The following is a 24866-nucleotide window of genomic DNA, read 5'->3' on the forward strand; positions in this document are numbered from 1 at the left end:
TGGGATATGGTGGACCAGGAAGGATACACCCGACCCATCCTTCAAATCTGGGGAAAAGGAGGACGCATTTGTCGGCCGCATTTGAAGGAGTCTATGAATTTGGACAGCCTTCGTCACGTCGCTGTAACATAATCGGCCTACAAATGTGGCCTCAGGAGGATGCAGCCTATGAATTTGGACACCCTTAGTGTCCAAGTTTCAAACATTTAGCTGCTACTTAAAGCTACTCTAAGAACCTTCTACACCACTTATTAAAGATTTAGGTGTGTGTGTATATTTGAGCTTGTGTGGATAATAATAATAATAATAATAATAATAATAATAATAATAATAATAATGTTGTTTTAGCATCACTGAGGTTCCATAGACACATTCCTCGGCGTCCTTTCTGATGCAGCTGAAGTTTCGTGCGCATGCGCCGCTGCTGTCACGACTCGGACGCCGCTGCGGGGAAACATGGCGATGAAGGCGCTCAGAGGGATGGTGAACGGGGCGATGAGCGAGCTGTCCTCGGCCGTCAGCGGGAGCAGAGCCCCGGCCGCCGCTCCCACCTCCGCCACAGCTGCCGCCCGGGAACATGTGATGGCCGTGAAACGGGATTACATCTCCCAACCGCGCCTCAGTGAGTCCCACCACCACCACCACCACCATCATTATCATCATCATCATCATCATTATCAGGCAGACTGAGGTCCGCAGCAGGAGGAGGAGGATGAGAGTTAATGGAATAAACCAGGCGATGATGGAGGCTGAAAAAAACAACAACAAAAAAACAAAACAAAAAAAGAGATGATGGAGGCTGATTATGCTGATTATGATGAGAGTGATGATGGAGCTGTTCAGTAAAACTGCATTTTATTTATTGATGGGTTTAATGTCGGAATACTCTCAGGTGCTGGCGTTGTAATCTGTTACTTTTGTCGGCTTGTAAATTACATGCTGAGCATTAAAAATGTTCCTGACAGCTCACCTATATATATATTTCTGCACTCTTTCACAGCAGTTCACAGTCACAGTTCAGAATAATGCTCCTGTGTCTGATCCTGGGCCTCCTCTCTGTGACATCACATAGACCTGAGAGGAGCACAGACGCGATAAACTGAGTGTTTAGAGCAGGATTAAAGTGTTAGCGATGAGGATCACCTGCACAGGTGAACATGTGCGAGCTCATTACACCCGTTCTTTCAGTGTGATGTGATTTAAAGTGAGAGGGAAACGGTCTTCAGAGGCTCGTGCTGAACAGAAACTTTTTTATTCATATTTAGGTTCTACACACTGCAGAGTCTCTAAGGCAGGGGTCCCCAATCTCAGTCCACGAGGGCCGGTGTCCCTGTAGGTTTTAGATGTGTCCTTGATCCATCACAGCTTATTTAAATGGATAAATTACCTTCTCAACATGTCTTGAAGTTCTCCAGAGGCCTGGTAATGAGCTAATCATGTGATTCAGGTGTGTTGACCCAGGGTGAGATCTAAAACCTGCAGGGACACCGGCCCTCTTGGACTGAGATTGGGGACCCCTGCTCTAAGGCTCGTATCTCCCGTCCGACTGTGGTTCATGTGACTTCCAGCAGGTGGAGACTTTGAGCTTATAAAAGAAGATTTCACATGTTGGAGAAACGGTGCTGTCATGTGGAGATCTGCAGCCGTGCAGCGCTCCACCTGTGCTCCACCCACGCTGTACTGACTTGTGCTGTTTTTGTCTCCTCAGCCTACAAAACTGTGTCTGGAGTCAACGGGCCACTGGTGATCCTGGACCAGGTTAAGGTAAGAGGAAAACCTCCTCAGCTGTTTGTCTCAGCGTCCTCTTTACTAAGCATCTCTCAATAAAACCAGCAGATCCTGCAGTCGGAGCGTCCTCACACTACGTTTAAATCCGTTTATGTAGCTTCCCTCAAATAAATGGTGAACTGTGCTATGTTTTCTGACACGTGTATAGTGGAGGTTGGTAATTCTCATGGTCTCCCTTCACACCGACAGTTCCCGAGGTACGCCGAGATCGTCCACCTCACGCTGCCGGATGGAACCAGGAGGAGCGGCCAGGTGCTGGAAGTCACCGGCTCCAAAGCTGTGGTGCAGGTATTCACATCAGTCTGACACAATGTGGGCACTTCCAGAAGGACCCAGATGAACTGTTTCCTCCTCCGCTCTGCCTTCTGCAGGTGTTTGAGGGGACTGCAGGCATCGATGCCAAGAAGACCAGCTGCGAGTTCACAGGTGACATATTACGGACGCCGGTCTCAGAGGACATGCTGGGTACGTCACATGACAGAGTGAGGTTCACAAAGGTCCTCATAAATCCCCGTCCGCTGTTGAATGTGTGATGAGGTCCCCAGATGTGTGCTGAGGCGTGTTTTTGTGTTTGCAGGTCGTGTGTTTAACGGGTCGGGTAAACCCATCGACCGAGGACCCGCTGTCCTGGCCGAAGACTTCCTGGACATCATGGGTATGTCTCTGCTTCGAGGAGACTTGCCGTGATCTGATTGGTGCAGCAGTCTGATGCAAACATCTGAAAAAGGCAGTAAAGTTTCTTCGACTTGTTTGGAGGAAAAATGTCAGAAATGAGAGAAAACACAGCAGATTTAACCTGATCTCAGTTTTAATGTTTTATAGAGACACACGTGGTCAAAATCAGGCTCTGTCTGTATGTTTGACTTGCAGTCACAGTAACGCCCACCTTCTCATTAATACCTCACACACCTCAGTGTGGAACATGTGGTTACACACTGACGTCACTCAGGGTTCGAGCTGGGCTCGATCACGCGGACTCACATGCGGTTCAGGTCAAAGAACGACCCACAGAATCAAAAGTTTGGAGGATTAATCGGCGAAAAGTCAGATTTCAGAAGGAGGGAAACGATAAAAACAGCTTTCTATGAGTTTTTAAGTAAAATGTGATTAGAATAAATTTAAAGGATGTGTTTTAGGACGTAGAGTTGTGGGCAGAGTCTCTTGTGCTGTGGGTCATGATGAGTTTATCTTTAGGAACTTTATTTCGCTAAAAATTGTAGTTTTGAAAAGAAAAATACATTCAGTTTTCAGCTTTCATGTTGACTTCCTCGAGTCCTCATAAACTGCACCTGTGAATCTCGGTGTACTTGTCTCTGACTTCTTGGAGTTATTATTATCTGCTGCAGTGGATCACGTGTTCTGTTCCTTCATACATGTGTTTGTAACCATGTTCTCCTCAGGACAGCCCATAAACCCTCAGTGCCGCATTTACCCTGAGGAGATGATCCAGACTGGCATCTCTGCCATCGATGGCATGAACAGCATCGCCAGAGGGCAGAAGATCCCCATCTTCTCTGCTGCCGGGCTGCCGCACAACGAGGTACTCGCATCCTACTCCGAGAGGGGGCAGGGTCGGTAAACACATCACCTCCTCTTCATTATTGGGATGTAATGACTGAAAAGGAAATCAGATCCCTCTTCTTCTTCTTCTGTCTCAGATTGCAGCTCAGATCTGCCGGCAGGCCGGTTTGGTGAAGAAGTCAACGGACGTGATGGACTACAGCGAGGACAACTTTGCCATTGTTTTTGCCGCCATGGGGGTGAGTTCTTCAGATGCTTCCTCATCAGAAGCCTCTGAATATGAGAGCAAGTTTATTGATGTCTTAAAGCTGCCCCACACACTCAGCACCTGCAAACTCCCACTCACAGAGCTCAGTGATCTTCTCTCCGCCCTCAGGTGAACATGGAGACAGCCAGGTTCTTCAAGTCGGACTTCGAGGAGAACGGCTCCATGGACAATGTCTGCTTGTTCCTCAACCTGGCCAATGACCCGACGTAGGACAAAACATTAAGAACAAAGCTCACACACACACACACACACACACACACACACACACACACACACACACACACAAGCACGTGCACACAGAAACACACATTTGCATACACACACAGACACACATGCACACAGGCACACTGACATTTACACACACACAGACAGACAGAGCTGAAGGCAGATTTCCAGGTGTTTCATAGATGATGTCAGATTTGCTGTATGGGCCGTGGGAGCGGGTCAAGTGTTTGGAGGTTCACCTTCAGGCGCTCAAACAGCAGTTTTGTAACGTTGCAGGTACACACAGGTGTGCTCTGCAGGTCGAGCTGTGTTCCTCTAAGAGTTAGTGATGGCTGAGGCTAACCTGCACCGGGGGTCGGCCCACACTCACAGATTATCGGGCCATTGTGTTGCAGAATCGAGCGGATCATCACCCCCCGCTTGGCACTGACGGCGGCCGAGTACTTGGCCTATCAGTGTGAGAAGCACGTGCTTGTCATCCTCACCGATATGAGCTCGTACGCAGAGGCGCTCAGAGAGGTCAGCTGCTCTTTCACTCTCACTTAACCCCAAATCGCTGCAGGAAACTGGAAATGATCATGTGATTGCTCCCCACCGCCAGGTGTCCGCAGCCAGAGAGGAAGTGCCAGGACGCCGAGGTTTCCCCGGATACATGTACACCGACCTGGCAACCATCTACGAGAGAGCCGGCAGGGTTGAGGGACGCAGCGGCTCCATCACCCAGATCCCCATCCTCACCATGCCCAACGACGGTACACACACACACAAACAGACACACACGTGCTCATCTCACATACAAAGGATTGGGATTTTGTGGATTTCACAGCAAGTTCTCATCTCTCGCAGACATCACCCATCCCATCCCTGACCTGACCGGGTACATCACTGAGGGACAGATCTACGTGGACAGACAGCTTCACAACAGACAGGTAACAAAGCTCCGCCTTCAGACGTCACCTGTGGAGCTCTGAGCTCTGTAGCCGGCCTCAGGTAGAGGAATGCCAGGCTCTGTCAGTCATCCTGGCATACGTCAGAGCCATCAGGTGACCCTGACCTGTCCTCCCCGTCTTCCTCCACTCAGATCTATCCTCCCATCAACGTGCTTCCGTCTCTCTCCCGTCTCATGAAGTCCGCCATCGGGGAGGGAATGACCCGCAGAGACCACTCTGACGTCTCCAACCAGCTCGTACGTATACACCTGCTCCAGGCTGCACGCTCCTGTCTTCCTGCTTAATCTAAGTGTGTGTGTGTCTGTGTGTGTGCAGTATGCCTGTTATGCTATAGGGAAGGATGTCCAGGCCATGAAGGCAGTGGTGGGAGAGGAGGCTCTGACGGCCGATGATCTGCTGTACCTGGAGTTCCTCACCAAGTTTGAGAAAAACTTCATCTCTCAAGGTGCCATTGGACTCTGTGTTTGCTTGTTTGTTCACCTTTATGTAACTACATGAACAGATCCAGCTTTCTTTGAGTTAATTGCTTTAATAAATCCTAACTCCCAGTCAGAGATGACAGGTACGATGATGATGGTTATCAGCTTTCTCTGTTAACCTGGGTTATCTGCTTCAGGCTCTGAGTGCCCTCACATAAGGAGGAGCATTTCACGGGTCATGTGACTCTTCGTCCACCCGATACCCACATCAGACCGCTGTGATGTCAGACACCGGTGTTCACCTGTCCCTGTGTTTGTGTTTAGGTGCCTATGAGAACCGCAGCGTGTATGAGACTCTGGACATTGGCTGGCAGCTCATGAGGATCTTCCCCAAAGAGATGCTGAAGAGGATCCCCCAGAGCACACTGGCCGAGTTCTACCCCCGAGAAGCCAAACACTAACTAGACACACACACACAGACACACACACACTGCTTCCTGCCCTTGCTGTGTTCGTACAGTGTAGTGATGTGATGCTGTGACGTCCTCACACTCATGACCTTCATGTCCTGCTTCCACTCAGAGAGGAAGGAGACGAGGAGGAGGAGCCTGCACATCAGCGTGTTCATGATGATGATGATGATGATGATTTGCACTCTGTGGTCAGTTTAACGTCAGAGGTTATTTTATGAGGACCTGCAGAACTTCAGCAGAGACAGATGTTGAATCCAGATGTTCTGTCGTGCTCATTTCATGCCGCATTAGAAATGCTGATGACTTCTGATCAAGGTCAAAATAATAATTCAAACACATCCAAAGAAAAGTGTAAATTCCATTTTTATTGTGTCTTTAAATCAGGTGTGAGGTTCTGTGCGTTCTGTGCGGTTCTTGTGGTTCCTTTAGATTCAGTGTTCTCTTCTTTTTTTTTCTCATGCCAAAAGCTTGATGTGACGATGAATGTGTGTTCTTTGTAGGCGTTGCGTGCTCATTGGTGGATGTACAAACTGCATGCATCGCCGCTGAATGTTTCCTGTTGGTGCCTGAAGTGCAGCCTGAAATAAAAGCTGCTGTGTCATCATTCCTGAGCGGTCATGTGTTTAATGCCATGTATGAACACAGCTGTGGGTTAACATGAAGGAGTCTGAGCAGCAAGGAGGTCGTGGTGGATGGACGGCTGGAGCACGGGATGGTGTGACATGGAAACACCTACACCCTCTTAAAAACATCCTTAAACTCATGAATCTGCTTCCAGAAAACTCCTCTCACTACATATGTGTGTGTATCCACACAAACGCAGCTCAGCTCAACCACCGGGTGAGCACAGGTAGCTGGGAGGAAGTTTACATGAGGACAGCCCAGTGCTGCTACCAGCTGCTCCCCAGGTGAGTCTGTTTCCCACATACCTGCGTCAGCTGCAGCCAGAGTGAGAGCAGGATGGGCTACAGGTGTGCTTTATAACCCAGTACACTAAGTGACAGCGACACAAAATAATGTGGACTGACCTTCATTGCGTGTGTTGTTGTGTTCATGAAGTAATTTGTGTTTTTGTTGTGGAACTTGTGAAGATCTGCTGAACTAAAGCTCTGAGGGCCAAATGCTGGAAAAATCAGTAAAAATGCCGCCGCCCCCCCCATGTACTTCCTGTAGCTCTCAAATTATTCATACTATGAAAGTAAAACTTTGAATGTCTTCATTAAATAAAATAAAGTTACAGAAGAAAAAAATCAGCTGATTCTGGAGTGCAGGGAGGAGCTTCTTGTTGATTTGGTGGGTTTTATAAGGACCGAGCTAGCATTTAACCACAAGCAGCAGAATTATAGTTCAGTCTGCTGAGACACCTGAGTCACCTTTACTGTGGATGCGTCACTCATGGGTCCACACAGCTGCACATTATTAATGCTGCAGATTCACAGAAATCTGTAAAGTGCATGAAAACACAAAGGGCATAGCAGCAGCTCAGAGCCCAGACCTCCACCAAAGCAGAGCTCCATCAACATCCATCAAACTGTTTTTACATCTTACTGATGAACCGAAGCTCCTGAGACTCATTACATCACTTATTCACTAATAAATATCCATCAGTGAGCTCACAATAAGTCACTCTGATGAAATCAAGCTTGGCTCCTTCATGTCACACAGGTGTGGGCACACGGGGTTACCTAGGGAGGCGACAGGTGAACTCTTTTAATTAAAGGAGTCCAACAGATGCTTGAACCTGTTATTGGAAGTGTCTGGGAAAGTTATGAATCCATAAAAGTTAATTTCTCTCTCTTAATGAATGAGAATCACCTGCTGTGCTGCTTATTTCATTATAATTTAGGATTTTATCAAAGTGCCCAGATGGTTTATTGAACTTAAACCTCAGTCTCAGCACAGCCTGAACAGGAACTTTATGCTTTGCACTGCTTGAAGCTGCCGTGGAGGACTGCGTGGGGAACAGCTGGAGCTTCATGCAGAGCTCTGTGAGCACGTGCACGACAGACACACAGCTTGAAGTGCAGGAACAAAAGTGCTGCAAAATTGTAAAAGAGTCAGAGCAGAAGATTCCAGTTAAAGCCTAAAAAAATCCACACCGAGTCCCTGTGGACGCCGACCAGCTACAGGAGAGGTCGATAACGTCACGGCAGCAAACACCCACGTTAAAAACAGTGAGAGATACGAATCAACTGCGGGTGCTCCACTCAGTCCCTGCAGTTCTTCAGGGGTCCACAGGGAGGTGGTGTTGGCCTGTGCGTGATCCTCCAGTATCACTGCCTGCATCCCTCTGAGAGCATCACCTTCAACCACCACAAGCTGCTGCTGCTTGTGACCACACTGCACTTCCTGCGGTGAAGAAACAGGTGTCCTAACTGACCAATCACCGCACATTACAGCACACATGCTGACATTTGTCCGAATGGGGAAATATGCAGGCGAGAGAGAGCAGTGACTGTATTTCTCACGTTCAGCATGGAGAGAAAGTAATATACACAGACTGTATATAAAAGACGGTACTGTGACATCACCAATCAGTTAGCACTTTAACTGCTGCGTGTTGGGGTTAGGAAGCTGGACATGATGGTTAACAGACCTCTACAACGTCAGACTTCAGAGGAGGCGCCCCCTGATGGTCATTAGAAAACGTTTCAGGCACCTGGAAGCTACCTACATATACATATCTTTCATATACAGTCTATAGTGGACATCTCTTGGCCCTGCCCCTTTAGTGTATTTAAATCTAAGTCAATCATCCTTCTTGTCCTCGGTCTCCATCTTTCTCCATCCTCCTGCAGCCAGACAGAGAGTGGTTTGTGTTTTCCTCCCACACCTGTGCGCTCTCTCAGCTCTCACGGGACAAACAGTCATTAACATCAACATGATGGCAACCATTGTTCCTGCGTTAGTTCCTGCGATTGGCTTTAAGGCTTTTATAAAAACATCTTTGTCTTTTTTTTTCGCCTGAAGTTTCCTGCTGCTCTGCTCCATCTCCTTGTTTTATATGTTTACCACCAAATCAGTGAGAAATAATTTGTAGGTGTGTTTGTGGCCCTGCAGGTCTGCAGATGTCCAGGAGGACAGCCTGAGCAGAGGGTTAGAGGGTAGGGTCTTTTCTTTATGCAGACTCACACGTGCCTTTGCATGACCGCTGCATATCTTCAGTTTCCCATCCTCCAGGCACAAACCAGCTTTGTTCTGGTAAAAGGAACTCGCTGTTATCTTCTGTTACTTCACATGCTTTGATTTAACAGAATATTCAAACTGAGGGTTACAGGAGGAGGAAGTCCAGGTGGGGGGTGGGGGGTGGGAGGGCAGAGGCTGGAGAAACTGCACGATCTGATATCGCCGTGTTGGTGTTGTTCCCAGATCATCATACTAAATGTTGTTCCAGGATCAACAAGTGACCAATCAGAATGTTGTGATGTCATACTTTTGCGACTTCGGGAAAAACCGCCGTAAAACAAAAAACTGTACTTAAGCTGCGAGAAACCGCTTCTGTCCGCTGATCAACGGACCCTGACCCTGACCCTTTAATAAATGAACTGATATTGTCCTTGCAACACTGGAATTTCATAAATGCACGAATGGCTTGGCGCGCAAAAGAATAACGTCACAACAATGTGATTGGTCACTTGCAATGTTGAACCTGGAACAACATTTTCATGATGATCTGGGAACAACACCAACACGACGATATCAGATCGTCCACTAATACATACAGCAAGTCTGGGGCTCACTTATCCACAACACTTTTGTTTCTCTGTGTGAAACTCAAAAGTGTCTTTAGTATTTTTATCTGACTCTGAACCATATCAAATATCCAGATATTTTACCACAGTTAAAGTACTTATACTTCAATGCACTTTAAACAAGAAAGTCATAAAAAAAAGTTATCTCCTCCTACAGGTGTTATGAAGGTTTAAATTATCCACAGAGACCAAACAGTTTGTTTATCAGGCTGTAAACATGTTTATTTCTGCTGTAAAGATTTAAAATGGTAGTCTATGGGCACTGACTCCCTGCCGTTTAACGTGTGCTCTGTATTTTCACAGAGAGATAAATGCAGCGCTGACAGAGATGATATTTTGTGTCTCTGCCTGCAGTTATTTGCATGTCTCTTTGTCAAAGCGAAGACTCGACTGACCTCAGGGACGAGGAAGCCGGCCTGTTAAAATGTCAGCCCAAAGACTCAGGCTTATTTACATGCAGCTCCCCGTGGGACTAAGCTGACACCTCCCAGTGCCGCAGACAGACGGGAAATCCTCTCCTTTTTATTTACTTATGAATTATATTCTTCTTTTTCAAATTAATGTTTCCTCCTTCATAACAGTGCTATGGAGGGAGGATGTTTTTATAACTCACCTGTTTAAATTGCATTAATGCTTAGAGGTTGCATCATTAGGGGCGTGCCCTCTGTGACTGACAGGTGGATGCTGACACAGGCAGCTGTTGCTGCTAGCTGTCTGCTAGCTTCACCTGAACTGGACCTCTGGAGCCTTTTGGAGCATTTTTAAATGACGTCATGTGACCAGCACTATGGCTGCTGTGAGGTTACTGTACTAACAGAGCGTTTTGACCTGTGTGCTTACACCAGGCTGGATAGTTTCTTCTCTATTTAGCCTGAAGAGTGTGGGACGGTCTCCACTCAGCCTCTTCTGACATGACCTCAGAGAAAGGGGGCAGCGTTTCTGGGGGTCTGTTTGTTCTTTGCATGGTGGGGTTTGAACTTCCTGTGTGGATGCAGTAATGAGCTGCGTTCACTGTCGATGGTTTTCAAAAGCATTTCTGAGCACCTGCAGTGATTTCCACCACAGAATGAGGCCTGCTTGTAATCCTGGTGCTTTTAGCAAAACTGGGTTTATTATTTTTCCACTACAATATCAGATTTTGCTACATGAGTTCCTGTTTAAATTACCACATTTTTATTAAAGTGCTTCATGGTTTCAGTTTGACTCTTCTCTTCTCTTCTCTTCTCTTCTCTTCTCGCTGCTGTTGACATGAATTTAAATGGACGAGTGTGAGGCTGTGATGTTGATGGATGGTGGCAGGTATGTGGCATCTCTGTCTCTGCACACTGCTCTGATTGCTCACAGTGACTGGTAACCCTGCCACCCTGTCACTGTGTGTGTGTCTGTACGTGTGTGTGTCTGTACGTGTGTGTGTCAGTGTGTGTGTGGCGGCGGTGTTGGAGGGTCGGGCGTCTCCTCAGAGCGTCTCTGTGCTTCGTGGTGCCCTCGGCTGAGTGTTTTACTGACCGCAGCAGTTTATGGAAACTTTAACACAAAAAACACAACAAAGGATGTTTGCAGATCAGCTGCAAATGACACTTCTTCAGCTGTGAGATAAAAAGCTGCTTTCGGCCGCTCTGTTATTCACTAGAGATCCCCACGGCAGGGGTGTGTATTCGATTTACACCACTTGAGATCGTTGTCTCCTCCTGGGATCAAACAGGAATCTTTGGCTTGTTAGGTAATAGCAACCCAAGGCACTTTACACAACAACAGTAATAACAGAAATAAACCAATGACTGATTTAAAAATTAATCCATGATGATTATTGATGTCAACAAAATCACTAAATAAAAATCACTAATAGGAAAGACAGTTTCTTCTCTGTTTTATAGGCTTTATATCCAAAGCATGATCCGCTCAATCACCCACCCACCGGTTTCTGGACATCAGTGTTTTGGATCCACCGGGTTTTTTTGGTGACTTTTGTTAGACAGATTCAGTTGCTAGACAGCGCCCCCTGCAGGCTGTAGTAACCATGGCAGGAACAAAGGTTCGTCATAGTGGATGGATGGGTTGTGTATCAGCAAAGGTGGAAAGTAACGAATTACATTTACTTGCGTTACTGTAATTGAGTAGTTTTTTTGTGTATTTGTACTTTTTAAAGTCCTTTTCCAAGTCGGTAATTTTACTTTTACTTAAGTATATTTTTTTTAAAAAGTATTGTACTTCGCTACATTTTCAATCACACCCGTTACTGAGTAAATTAAAAGAGTAAATTAAAAGAACAAACAAAAAAAAAAAAACCCAACATTGCGCTTCGGAAATACTGCAGGGAATGATGGGTAGTAGAACAAATTAGCGTTGGGTCACGATAAAAATGGAGTCTGACATCGGTGGTACGGATCCAGCGAAAAAAGAAACCCCATCGAATTCTGCTGACCCTGAACTCGAAGAAACCGATGTGAACCCCTGGCCGTATTTAAGGGACCATTTTGGCTTCAAGTGCAAGAAAGGCAACAGCTTTATTATGCAGTGTAAGCTGTGTTTGCCCAGAGAGACCGAGTTAGCAGCTTTTAAAAATTCCACATCAAACCTGCGCAAGCATGTAGAGGTAAGTTAAATGAAACTTGTACATTTATTTTAGCAAAAAAGGCTGTGCTCAAGTTAATCACATTAAGTTAAGACATAAGCTGTTATTGGGCACGTTGTTGTCCACGCAACTTAAAATATTTTTACTTGATTGGTAAATTGCCAAAAGAAAATGTGTTCACTTTTCCTGTTTGTTAATAATAATAATTTATTTAAAAAAAATTAGTTAAATTAGACAGAAGCGGCTACTTTCTTACTTAACCCACATATGTTCACACTGCAGGCAAAAGAATAACATGTGCTATGTGCAGAGGTGTTTTTTTTCTGTTCTCAAACTGATCTCCCTGTTGGAGCTCAGTCTAGGGGGACTTATTTTTTTCTCCTTATCTTTCCTCACGTGGTGCATTTTCCATCGTTATACCTCTCTGACCTGTCTTCCCCATGTGATGTTTGTGTAATGTATGTATGGTCGGAGGGTAAGATGACGCTGGCAAAGGTCGGCAACCTTAACCCAATTTCCTTCGGGGTCAACCTTCAGGATCAATAAAGTTTTATTGAATTGAATTGCTCCTCAAAATTAACAGAGCAGGGCCAAGTTTAAAAAATTAAAACACATTTTTACAGCAGCTGCCGTACAGCTCAATTCAGTACTTGTTCTCTTATTTGACAGTTTAAAACACATTCACATGTAAAAGAATTATATGGTTTTGACAGTTTGGTTGGTTGGTTTGGTGACCATTATCCATTTTGATGTATAGACTTGCAGTTTAACTGCCACTGCGCTTTAATTTGTAAAGTTTTTCTTTTAATTAAAAAACAACTACTTTGAGATTTATCCCATTGTCTTTTTTGCACTACTCAGAAGAGGCTGTCCTCCTGCTGACAAAAAAGTAACTATGTAACTTTTACTCTGAGTAAATTTTAAATGAGCTACTTTTTACTTTTACTTGAGTAAATTTTTAGACAGGTAATTTTACTTGTACTTGAGTAAAATTTCAGCAAAGTAATAGTACTTTTACTTGAGTAAAATATTTTAGTACTCTTTCCACCTCTGTGTATCAGTCACCGTCTCTTTCTTTGTTGGTTTATTATTTCAGTCCAAACAGCTTTATTGAGCACCTTTATAATTTATACCGGATATAAATTATAATATAATTTATTGGTTTGTTATTTATAGCACATATCCACCCTCTCACCCAGACATGGTCAGAATACTCCAAAATGCTGGTGCTGAGATGTGAGTGCTGGGTAAGGCTGGCTGTTATATGTTAAAGCACACTTTGCTACTTTCATGTAACTAAACCCTGTTTGGGCCACACAGCATGTGTGAAGGGGGAGGGGTGAACAGAGTATTCACGTGGTGATGTCACAGTGGGACGGTGGGACTGGAGAGGCGATCTTAATTTGTCGGTGACCCCCGTCACCTGTGAGGCCTCTGTTGGTCAATCTGAGCTTGTCGCAGACGCACAAACAAAGAATGTTTTTTTTTCTGAACAGAAACGCAGCCTCAAAGAGGAAAGTGGATTCAAACTGCATTGTGAACAGGATGTCAGTGAATGCATCAGGCAGTAAACTGACACTGACTGCAGTGAAACCACCCTGTTAATCTTCAGGAGCATCACTCTGACTTCTCTTTGTTAGCCCGTCTGATAAATGTCTGCAGCACTCCCACCCGGCCGCCTCAGCGTGTTTATTCTGATTTATTTCTGTGTGTGTGTGTGTGTGTGTGTGTGTGTGTGTGTCAATAAGCAGTCTAAAGGGTAGATAAACACACGCTTCCTGCACAGGGGGAGAATTATTCATGAGCTGTCACTGTGTATTCCCCACCACACACACACATATAATTGAAATAACGATGTGAAAATACCTGTTCTCTCTCTCTCTCTCTCTCTCTCACTCACACTCACACTCACACTCACACTCTCACACACACACACACACACACACAGTAGTAAACAGAGTTTACTGGCTGATCTTCTGCTCATGATTGTTGAGCTGCAGTAATAGCAGCATAATGTGGTCCAATCAGTGCATGACATCTGTCTGTCACTCCTTCACTCCTCTGTCAGTTTATGGATGTAACAGGAAAGAGCAGGTATTTTTTATTATTCCAACAATCTTATAAGAGTTGGTAATTGTTTCACAAGTTAAAAGCTCGCCACATCTGAGAAATGTGAAAAGTGCTCAGTGCAGAGAATAAAGAGCCTGAAGAACTCGGCGGAGTTCTTTCACCTCGACCGCTGCAGAATTTCTGCCAGACTTGAAACATGAAAAGTATGATAATCACAGACCTGCCACCATGAGTTTCACTGATGCCGCAGTCTGAAGCTTCAGCATTAGCATTTTCAACAGTCTGTTAGTACAGTAACCTCGTAGCAGCCATGTTATTGGTCACATGAAGTCATTAAAAATGCTCCAAAAGGCTCCAACAGGACAAACATGGTCCAGAGGCCCAGTTCAGGTGAAACTAGCAGCTGCAACCACCTGTGTCATCATCCACCTATCAGTCTGAGAGGCCACGCCCTTAATAATGCAAACTGTTTTCAGACCTGCAGGTTGCTGCAGTGCTCCACTGCTTCCACTCTGCTGCAGAGGCTCCATAGGACCACTGACCACGGGACCTTTCAGATTTGGAGGCTGTGTGTGCAGGTGGATACTGACTGAAGCGGTTGGAGATGCTTGCAGTTACACGACAGATAAAGAGAGCAAAGCACAGATATTAGCAGGTGGATGCAGCAGACTGTTTTCTCTGTCCATGGTGACCCTGTTGCTGTTCAGCTTGGATAAATGGGATTTGAACCCAATGAAGATTAAAGAATAAAAAAGGGACACCTCAAAGAGTAGAAACAGCTCAGATGACGTCAGTAGTTGTCACAAAGCTTTCAGAGCGTTTCCATGGGAACAAATCCTACCGCACCTCCTGTCAGAGTCCATACGTTTAACCAGAATGTTGTGTTTTCCTTTACTATGCATTAGGCTGATGATCTGAAGTGGGAGTGTGTGTAAGTTGTTAACCTGCACTCAAGGCCAGGCACTTCAGAGGAATCCCCCCTCACGGTGAAGTGTCGGGATTTTAAAATAGCACTTCACATCAGATATCGGTCTGAGATTACAGAACAGAACAAAAAAAACATTTCAGACTACTTTTCTGCTCCATCACTTGATTTCAGAGGAAAATGCTGCAGAGCATTTATGGTTTACGGCATATTTGATGAGTTTAAATAACTCATCATGATGTGCTGCTACAGACTATCTTAACTGAGATTAATGCGATTGGAATGGCTCATTTAGAATAAGAAGTACTTTTAGTGTTTACTGGCAGCTTCATATCAGGAGCAGCTGTTCCCAAACTTTAATCTTCTGTGGCTTGTTATGATGTTGGTTAAAAGCTTGACAGCCACTTCTTTATTTCTGTTCTTTTGTCCTTTTCACAGGATAAAAAAGAGCTGAGGGTGAAAATCGATCAGGAAATTTGGCTTTTCCCACTGCTGTCAATAATTTAGAGTTTAGGAGCGACCTTAGCCTATTGCATCTTAGCTAAAGGAGGATTCAGTGTCAAATGGAAGAATGCAGTCCTATATTTTTTTTTAAATATGTTCATTGAAGGACAGAAATATCCCCAAGATTCCTCACATTGTTACTGGAGGCCAAGGTAATGCCATCCAGAGTAAGAATCAGGTTAGACACCATATTTCTAAGATTTCCAGGGCTGAGTACAATAACCTCAGTTTTATCTGAATTTAGAAGCAGAAAATTAGAGGTCATCCAGGTCTTTATGCCTTTGAGAAATTCCTGCACTTTAACTGATTGGTGTGTGCTATCTGGCCTCATGGATAGAGAAAGTTGTGTGTCATCTGCATAGCAGTGAAAGTGTATGCTATGTCTTCTAATGATACTGCCTAAGAGAAGCAGAATTGGTCCTAGCACTGACCCCAGTGGAACTTTTACATGAACAAACTGACGTCTGTTGCACAGTTACGATTTTTTCATATCTGGTCGAAGTGTAGATGTTGATGTTTTCATGTAGAATCCAGGTCCAGTTAGACTGGAGAAATATCTATCAGGTATTTATTATTTAATGGATGAATTACATACATGTGTTTCTTTCTAATGTGGTTAGAGCATGGTTGCAAACAGCTACATGACAGTTTCTTACAGTATAAAGTGCAGTCAGGTGATTTGGGACTATAAATCTATCTGTGCTGACATACAGCTAATAAATGAGAATATGAATATGAAGACAGGAAACAAAGAGAGGAAAGAACAAAAAATGAAATGAGTACATGAGATGAGTGAACAAGGATAGGAATGGAGTACTGGAACCTAGGAAAGCAAACAAGTAGCCTTCAAGAAATAAGGAAAAGAAACAAGGTGAGGAACAGAGGCAAGGATGGGGAAAAACATGAGAATAGAAAGAAGTACTGGAAAGAAAAAAGAAATGGTGGTAGTAGTAGTACAAAGGAAGCCAGGATAGAAAAGGAATAAGCAAAAGAAATCAGGGTAGCAAATAAGGAGGGGAAAGAAGTCAAATATAGAAAAGGAGAAAAGAAAAGGAAATTAAGGTGAAGGAGAAAGAAGATAGGAATAAAATCAGGACAGGAGAAGAGAGAGCTTGTCCTGATTCATTGAGGGATCTTCAATATTACACTGCTCGACCCACCTCCCTCTGCTCCTCACTCGCCTCTTTCCTGTCAGTTTGTTCAGCCAACGAGCTCTCGTTTGCATTTGGTACCCGAGGACACGGGCCTGTAACAAGCAATAACGAGCAGCACTTTCAGGAAGACATCTACTGTGATGAAATCTACTCCCCACTGCTGCGGAATCCATTACTGTAAATTTAAATGTTATTAGGAAATAATCAGACAAGAGGGGTTTTCAGGAAACACTGTTAAATGTTCAGTTTCTATGTCATATGTTAAAGCAAGATCTAGAGTGTGATTAAAGTGGTGGGTGGGTTCTTTTACATTTTGAGAGAAGCCAATTGAGTCTAATAACAGATTAAATGCCGCGTCGAGGCTGTCATTTTTAGCATCTACATGGATGTTAAAATCACCCACAATAATTATTTTGTCTGAGTTGAGCACTAAATCATATAAAAGGTCTGAGAAATCAGACAGAAACTCTGTGTAAGGCCCAGCTGACTGATAGATGACAAGGCTAAGCATCAGGCTTTCAAATGAATTAAAAGTCTGTCTTGGTCTCTGGTTGATTAATAAACTGGAGTGGAAGATTGCTGTCACACCCTCTCCTCTGCCTGTGTTTTGAGGATTCTGACAGTAGTTTAAACGAATCAGTATTGTGTTGCTGCTGTAACCTGGTTTCTATTAGGCAGAGCACATTTGTTTGTTGATCAATTTTTACAATTTTCCAAACAATTGACTATGGAGTTTGATCCCCTGTGGATGTGGTGAAAGTGGTGAAAAACACTTGGAGACAGATGAATGGGTTGGTAATGTACTGGGATGTACAGGGGTATGGCTAGCTATGGGTTTTTCGAGGGTGTGAAGCTGAGTCTCCAATTCAGTTATCCCAGCCTCCAGAGCTGCAAATAGGCTAAATTCATTACAAGCACCATTGCTGCTAAAGGAGGCAGAGGATTAACTTAACACCTGTCACAATGAGCAGGAAAGTGCAAGAGGGACAGGTGAAGAGGCCATGCTGCTAGCGAGTTAGCTATAAGCTAAGCTAACCTAAGCTAGCGAATCCCTAAAGACGCAGAGTGAATATAATTAGCGAGTGAATCAACAGAGAATGTGCTTTGGATAAAGCATGTGAAGATTACACTATGAAACTAGAGAATACATTTCCTGAAGAAAATGTAATGTGAATGCTGACAGCTGAATGGTTTGAGTTGAATTTTTATAATTGTTTAATTTTGTACACTGGTGTGTATATTAAATACGCCAAATCATTCACCTGAAAGGCAAAGTGCAGAACTGTTGAAAGTTAAAGTTCACACAGCAGAAGAAATTTCAAAGTTGGATAGTAGCTGAACATCTTTAAAATATACATTAGAAAAAACTGACTAATGACAAAAGAAAATTTAGAATCAGCAAAAAAATCTGAATGGATATTGAAAGCTCATATTCTTTAAATCACTTGAAGAGTGGAATTATGTATTTTAAAAATCTAAACTCAAGAATCTCAAATGAAAAATCAGAATATTTGCTGTGTGTGTTTGTGTGTGTGCTAGAGTATCAGTGAGTAAGTGGCATAAAGAGAAAGAGGGGAACTGGCATCAAATGAGCAGGTAAAATAGTTTTTAATCTTTAACTGTTTGAGTTTTTTTTGTGAGTTTTATTTTGAGACTAACTGTGTGATAGTGGGGAGATAAACTATACAGATTAAAAATAGGGACATGAAATTAGGTTAGATGAGTTGAAATGTGGGAGAATCCACTACAGACATGTAAAGTTTCAGTTCTAATCATCCAGTCACAAAAGATGATTCTAAAAGTCATCAACTGACTCCAACTGCTCAGATTTGACAAATGCACCAATTTGCCTCAGTGCACCTGTTTAAAAAGTGAAAATACTTGTTCTGTACAACAATTTTTTTTTTATGTTCCTGGTGTCAAAAATGTGGTCACAGGGGCAACCAACCTAAGTCGTGTGTGTCTCCTCCCAGGATCAAACCTGGAATATTTCACTTGTTAGCCGAGTGTGTTGATTTCTGGAGATGGCTACACGCTGACAAAAAAACACCAGCCCATCCAGATGTTCGCTGGGCTAGCATGGATCTATTCTAATAAGTATTTAGCTCCGGGTCACAAAGGAAAACTGAGGATGAAACTGCGTTTGTTTGGTACTGCCATGTTGGCTTCATATATAGGAAACACTGACCTTTGATATGTGTCACGTCCAACCTCCAGATTCAACCTTAATATGAAGGAAAGAGCACAGCCAGCCTATCCTTTCAGAGACACCTGAATCAGTCCTGATGATGTTCTGGCACACTGTGAGGCGTTTCTGTTTTTCCTCACTGATAGATTACAGCTGCACATACATCCAAACTGACAGCTATCATCAGAATCACTCCACTGTTCCCACTGCTGGTCTCAGAAGCTGAATTATTTCTGAAGTCCTGTGACAGACACAGTAATAATTTATGTCGTCTGCATGCTGTGAAAACATCATTTATGAAAGCTAATGGATAGAAGATGCTGAAGGCACTAAGGGAACTGAACAAAACTCTAAAGTTTTTTTTTAAGTTTATTATGTTTATTTCTGCTGTAAAGTTGGACATTTAACATGTGACTCTATGGGGGACCGACTCAATGCTGGAGCCCCTGGTGGTTGTAAGAGGAACTGCAGGTGCTTGTGCATCAGTGCCGGTTTACTTTCTCCTTCCTCTGTTACTCTGTATGGTTTGGATCTTACCTTTCATTTGTCACCTATCTGCATGCAGCAACAGAAAAACATACACACTCACTGCATTTACTAACCTGCAACACTGCATTTACTAAGCTTACATTAAGGGTTTTTTGAAAGGACCCTGAGATATGCCAGTGCGTCTGCTCAGCTGTTTAAAAGAATATTAGTGAGGCAGAAAAAGTAGAGCTGTGGGTCTGTAGATATTTCACTGTCTGTAATAACAGTGGGAAGGTCGAAATGAGGCCTAAATTCTCCATCCTGCTCAAATTTCCTTATTCTCTATTCACGGAGTGATCTCACTGTCTTTCCCCACAGGTCTGTAGGATTTTTGCATTTCCTGTGTGTCTGTGAGAGAGAGATCCAGCAGGGGAATGTGGGTGATGCTTGGCCTTAGCGTGAACCACAAGGGACCAAGTGCAGCATTTCTATGAGCAGGATTGTCAGAAGCTGTCAAAGAGCTCTGTGAGCAGGTGATCTGTGGAATATAAAGGAGACCCGCTGAGGGCCGGGAGCAAGGACAGAAAACAAGGACAGGAAACAGGAAATAGAAGCAAACTATCAGAGGAAGAAAGAGGGGACAAGAAGAGAAAGAGAAACTGAGATTATACCAGAGGGTCTGCTGTGAAGCAATTTATACATGCCCATTATCAACTGGCTTTAAAAAAACCTAAATCCCCAGCCAGAGATGATGGGTGTCCTTCAACGAGGCAGTTCCTCTGACGTCCAGCAAAGGCAGCTATGTGTCAGTCCCCATAGACTCCCATGTTAAAACTTTACATCAGAAATAAACATGTTTCCAGCCTGATACACAAACTGTTTGGTCTGTATGGATAATTTGTAGATGTCCTCCTTTATAACACCTGTAGGGGGGGCAATGTTTTTATAAGTCACCTGTTTAAACTGGATTAAAGTTTGAGACCTTAGAGGCGGGGCCTCTTTGACTGTCAGGTGGACAGTATACAGCAATGTGAGTTTAAACAAAATTGAAAGTGAAAGTCTTTCTGCCTTCTACACAGCTGATAACTGAGCATTCCTCTGAATCTGAAGATGGGAAACAAGGAGAGGAAAGAAATCAGCAAAAGGAGATGAGGCAAGGGAACAAGGAGGGGAATGGAGGAGAGGAACTGAGCGAACAGGACGCAAGGATGGGGAAAACATCAGAATCAGAATACTATATTAATTATGTGGTTGGAGTCGCTTCGACAATAAGAACAGTAACAGACTGAACTGAAAAAAATAATACATAATATTACAAAGTTTACAAAATATAAGAAATAATTCTAATATATAGAAACAGCTCAATTACAAATATACAGAACATTACAGAGATTAAATATATTTCAGTAAACTTTGTTATTTTCTCCACAGTGGGTGTGTAAAGGGTGTAACTGTTGCACTGTGTACTGTGCTTTAGATGGAGGAGGTGTGCAGAGATGTCCACAGGTGGGAATGATTTAAGCAAAGGAAACCAGGCTAGGACATAAGGAGAAGAAAGAAACAAGGATAGGAAAGGAGGAGAGGAACCAAAGAGTAAAGAGTTAAACACGTAAAGGAAAGAAAAAGAAACTAGAAGAGGAAAGAAGACAAGGAAAGGAAAGAAAAGTAGAGGTAAATGAAGGAGATGAGAGAAAGTTTAGAGAGGATAGGAAGCAAGAATAGGAAAGGAAGGGGTCCTGGACGCGATGCCGTGCGGTCGGCCTCCCTCTGCTCCTCGCTCGCCTCCATCCTGTCGGTTTGTTCTGCTAACGAGCTCTCTTTTGCAGCTCGTCCCCAAGGACCTGGTCCGCTGTTTGTGCACTTGGACTTCCTGTCACGTGCAGATGCTTCAAGAAATTGATGAGGTGAAGGCGGCAGCAGAGTGTGACAGGAAGTACAAACGAATTTCAGAGGCTGTCACAACAAACAGCCCTTTTCTGCTGGAGGCTCACAGGAGGACCGCCAGAGGGGAGTGGAGATGATGGAGGCGCCGAGCTCCCTGTTACTTCTCCACTTCTTCCTCACATGCTGCACAAACGCTCGCCAACCATCAGAGCTCACTCTGAGGAGTCGCACGCTTGCATCACTGCTGCCATAACCACGTCCAGCCACTATCCACTCACACGGGCTTCATGCTGCCTGAAGAGACCCCACCCACGGTGCCAGCAGGGGGCACTGTGGGGTCAGCCTGCAGTTTCACAGCTCATTGAAAACAGAAACTAAAAGCATGCGTTTCAGGTTGAAGGAAGAATCATCAGTAAAAACTGCTCTGACATTTCATTAATTCATTTATCCATTCATTTATGATCATGCTCCTCAGGAAGACACACAGAGGATCATACACTGTATATAAAAGATGGAAAGAGCCTCTGTCATGTCACTTATTTGTCTGCATGTCTCCTTTACATGGAAGGAGCAGAGAAAACAAAGAGAGCAAACGAGAAAAGGAAACCAGAGGGAGAAAAAAAGAAGAGATAAGGAAGCTAGAAAAGGACACGAGGAGAGGAAACAAATAGAGTGCAGACAAATAAAGGAACCAAGGAAATAAAGAAATGCCAATTAACGTGTGGGGAGAGGAGGACATGTTTAGGTCACGGACTGTACATAAAAGAGGGGCTTTGTGACATCACTTTCATCAGCCAGTCACATGATGACTGGTTAGTCATCATGTGACTGGCTGATGAAAGTTTCAGGTGAGTCCAGGTGTGTAACATGATGTAATGCTGTAGCATGCTTACTCTGTTTTTGTGAAATGTGTTGCAGCAGATGGTTTCTTCCTCTTGAAAGGCAGTTTTTCCTTCCTACAGTTGCCAAAGCACTTGCTCATAGGGGGTCATGTGATTGTTGGGGTTTTCTTTGTTGTATAACTGTAGGGTCTTTATCTTACAGTATAAAACCCCTTAAGGTGACTGTTGTTGTGATTTGGCGCTTTATAAATGATGGCGAACCCCTGAGACTAAAGACCTGAACTCTTTTGTGTTTCTGCCTTTAATAAGACAGCCGTTTCCCTAATTGTTGCCACATTTTGTCACATGTCACTGATGCTGCATGGTGGCAGCAGTTGTGTATAGATGCACTTCCCTGATGAATGTTTGGTCGGCATGACACGTCAGTCGGCGCGGCGTGAAGCCTGTGGTTACTGCAAAGCTCTCCTAAAGTGTTTGTTTGTTCCTGGCTGTCGCTTTCCAGGTGACCAAACTGTGAATAAAACATAAATGGAGAACACTCGCTGTCAAAGCCGGTCACGGCTCACTCTGAGAGGGCTAACAGGCGTCAGAGTGAAGGTGTGCGCGCGCTCAGACGAACCTCTACGCCGGCGTGTGTCTGCACGCTGCGAGCGTTTGTGTCAGTTGCAGCAAACAGCAGCTTCCAGAGGGCGCAACATGTTTGGATGAATCAGTGCATGCCTGTGTGGGTCTGTAAGTAGTAAATGGACTGGTTCTAACACTATTCTACTCTGAACACTCAAAGCACCTCATTCACACCAGTACTTTTTTCTATGCTGTTTCTATTCAGCATTCACACATTCATACTCTGATGGATGCATTGGACACACACACACACACACACACACACACACACACACACACACACACACACACACACACACACACACACACAGTTCTTAAAACCAGGAAATATTCTGTAAGTTAGAGTTTGGGACTATTTAAAAACACAAGAATGTAAAAGTGCGATGAAGATTTTGTGCTTTTCGGGATCAGCAGGTGAGCTTCAGTGAGGTTACTTCCTCCTGTGAGGGAGTCATGACCAGTGTTGGTCAAGTTACTTGAAAAAAGTAATCAGTAACTAATTACTGATTACTTCCCCAAAAAAGTAATCCAGTTACTTTACTGATTACTTATTTTCAAAAGTAATTAATTACTTAGTTACTTAGTTACTTTTTCAAAACACGATTTACAACCTGAATAGGTGATAAAGCGATAGATCTTTCAGCCCAATTCTACTTTTTCTGCATAATCCATCATACAAAATGTAATCAAATGGAAAAGTCTCTTTTTAAAACTTGTTTTATTAGTTTTAATCTTTTAACTTTATGCATCAAGCAAAAATTTAATTATATGCAACATTCTCTGACTGGAAGAAATTTGTTTAACATTTAAACTTATTTTCTGCACATTCCAGCACATAAAATAATTTTTTTTTTTGTGTTTACACTCAGTCTTTCAAATAGATGCAAGTAAAACACAGCAGAAAATAAATAAAGTCAAAGACTAGCGGCCCTGTTGCTCTATTTTCACCTGTAAAGCAGGAGTGGCGTAGGCGGAGGTTTACCCTGGTGCAGGTGTGCCGCAGTGGTCAGTTGAAGAATCCGCGAGTTTCTCTGTGAGTTTCCCATCACGTCATAGCGCACTCGGTGCTTGCTTGGAAGTTTAGGGTTTTTTTCGCTGTAAAAAGAAGTTTTCTTCCCACGCACAACGGACACTAATGTTTTTGTCACTTTTTATGGAATCAAACTCAAAATAAGGTCAGTACTTCCACGCTTTAAACGCTGCACGCTCATACTCTCTCCCGCACTCGACATATGATCCATTGTTGATCTGCAGACAGCTGTTGTCACGAACGTCGCACTCGCTTACGTCACTGTCATGAGACATTCCCGCAAAAAAATCACGGTTTTAGTAACGCAGTAACGCAGCGTTCCTACGGGAAAGTAACGGTAATCTAATTACTGTTTTTGCAATAGTAATCCCTTACTTGTTACCTGAAAAAGTAATCAGATTACAGTAACGCGTTACTGCCCATCTCTGGTCATGACTTCCTGAAACATGCTGTATGGAGTGCTTTGAGTGCTTGAGTGGAGTAGGAAGGTGTTGCTGATTATTACCATTGACGTGTTGCACACGCTGTAATATTTAAGAAAACCCCACAAAGCCCTGCTTGGACCACCTTAGTGACGTGACAGCAGTGGAGAGGGCATCCCATTGCAGTGTTCAGGTCGTACAGACGGCTCTGTGTGAGACAGGAGGTCCCCTATTATTAAAGACAGTAAGCGGATCCAGGTGTTAGTGATCAGTGATCAGCTGTGAGAGTTTAAAGAGTCATAAGCATGAGTTTGTCTGTTTAAATGATCCACTCATGACAGAGCGACCTGCTGTGGACATTTTGCTGTGATTGGACATGTGCTTGATGGATGTGTTTGTGTACAGCACCAGGGGTGAGCCATAGTTAACCCACCTCTGGCGATCTGTCCGCTGATGAGAGGTGGGGGGCACCTGGACCCTGAATGGATGACCGTTAGGAGAACAGATAAAACAGATGAATTTACCTGAGTTAGCAGATCCTTGTTCATGTCTACAGAGCAGCTGTTCTGTTAGCTGTGGGTTTAACCAGCACAGACGAAGACGGTGGGCTCAGACCGTCGGTCCTTCTGGGCTGCCATGGCGAGCATGTGTGGCTGGTTAGTAGAGTTGGATGTCTCGAGACCGGTTTTGGTCTCGAGACCACTTTTACGTGGTCTCGTCTTGGTCTCGACGGACTTTGGTCTTGTCTTGGTCTCACTGTCTCGGTCTTGCTTTCTCAGATCGACAT

The 24866-nt window shown here is 44.0% G+C and overlaps 1 protein-coding gene and 1 pseudogene across 1 annotated transcript; one reads left to right on the forward strand and one right to left on the reverse strand.

Moving 5' to 3' along the window:
* The first annotated feature begins 441 nt into the window (after positions 1-441).
* On the forward strand, positions 442-6248 carry atp6v1b2 (ATPase H+ transporting V1 subunit B2). Its single transcript, XM_084934489.1, has 14 exons — positions 442-622; positions 1709-1764; positions 1978-2076; positions 2160-2253; positions 2366-2443; positions 3189-3328; positions 3447-3548; positions 3686-3783; positions 4198-4321; positions 4404-4554; positions 4649-4731; positions 4884-4988; positions 5068-5197; positions 5496-6248. The coding sequence occupies exons 1-14, from the start codon at positions 457-459 to the stop codon at positions 5630-5632; spliced, it is 1563 nt and encodes a 520-aa protein (XP_084790615.1). The 5' UTR covers positions 442-456; the 3' UTR covers positions 5633-6248.
* An 8176-nt stretch (positions 6249-14424) lies between these two features.
* On the reverse strand, positions 14425-24627 carry LOC146383242 (uncharacterized; annotated as a pseudogene).
* Positions 24628-24866: the final 239 nt, after the last annotated feature.

Source organism: Perissodus microlepis, chromosome 7, assembly GCF_051167445.1.
Source record: "Perissodus microlepis isolate ML-2025 ecotype Zambia chromosome 7, ASM5116744v1, whole genome shotgun sequence".
Lineage (NCBI taxonomy): Eukaryota > Metazoa > Chordata > Actinopteri > Cichliformes > Cichlidae > Perissodus > Perissodus microlepis.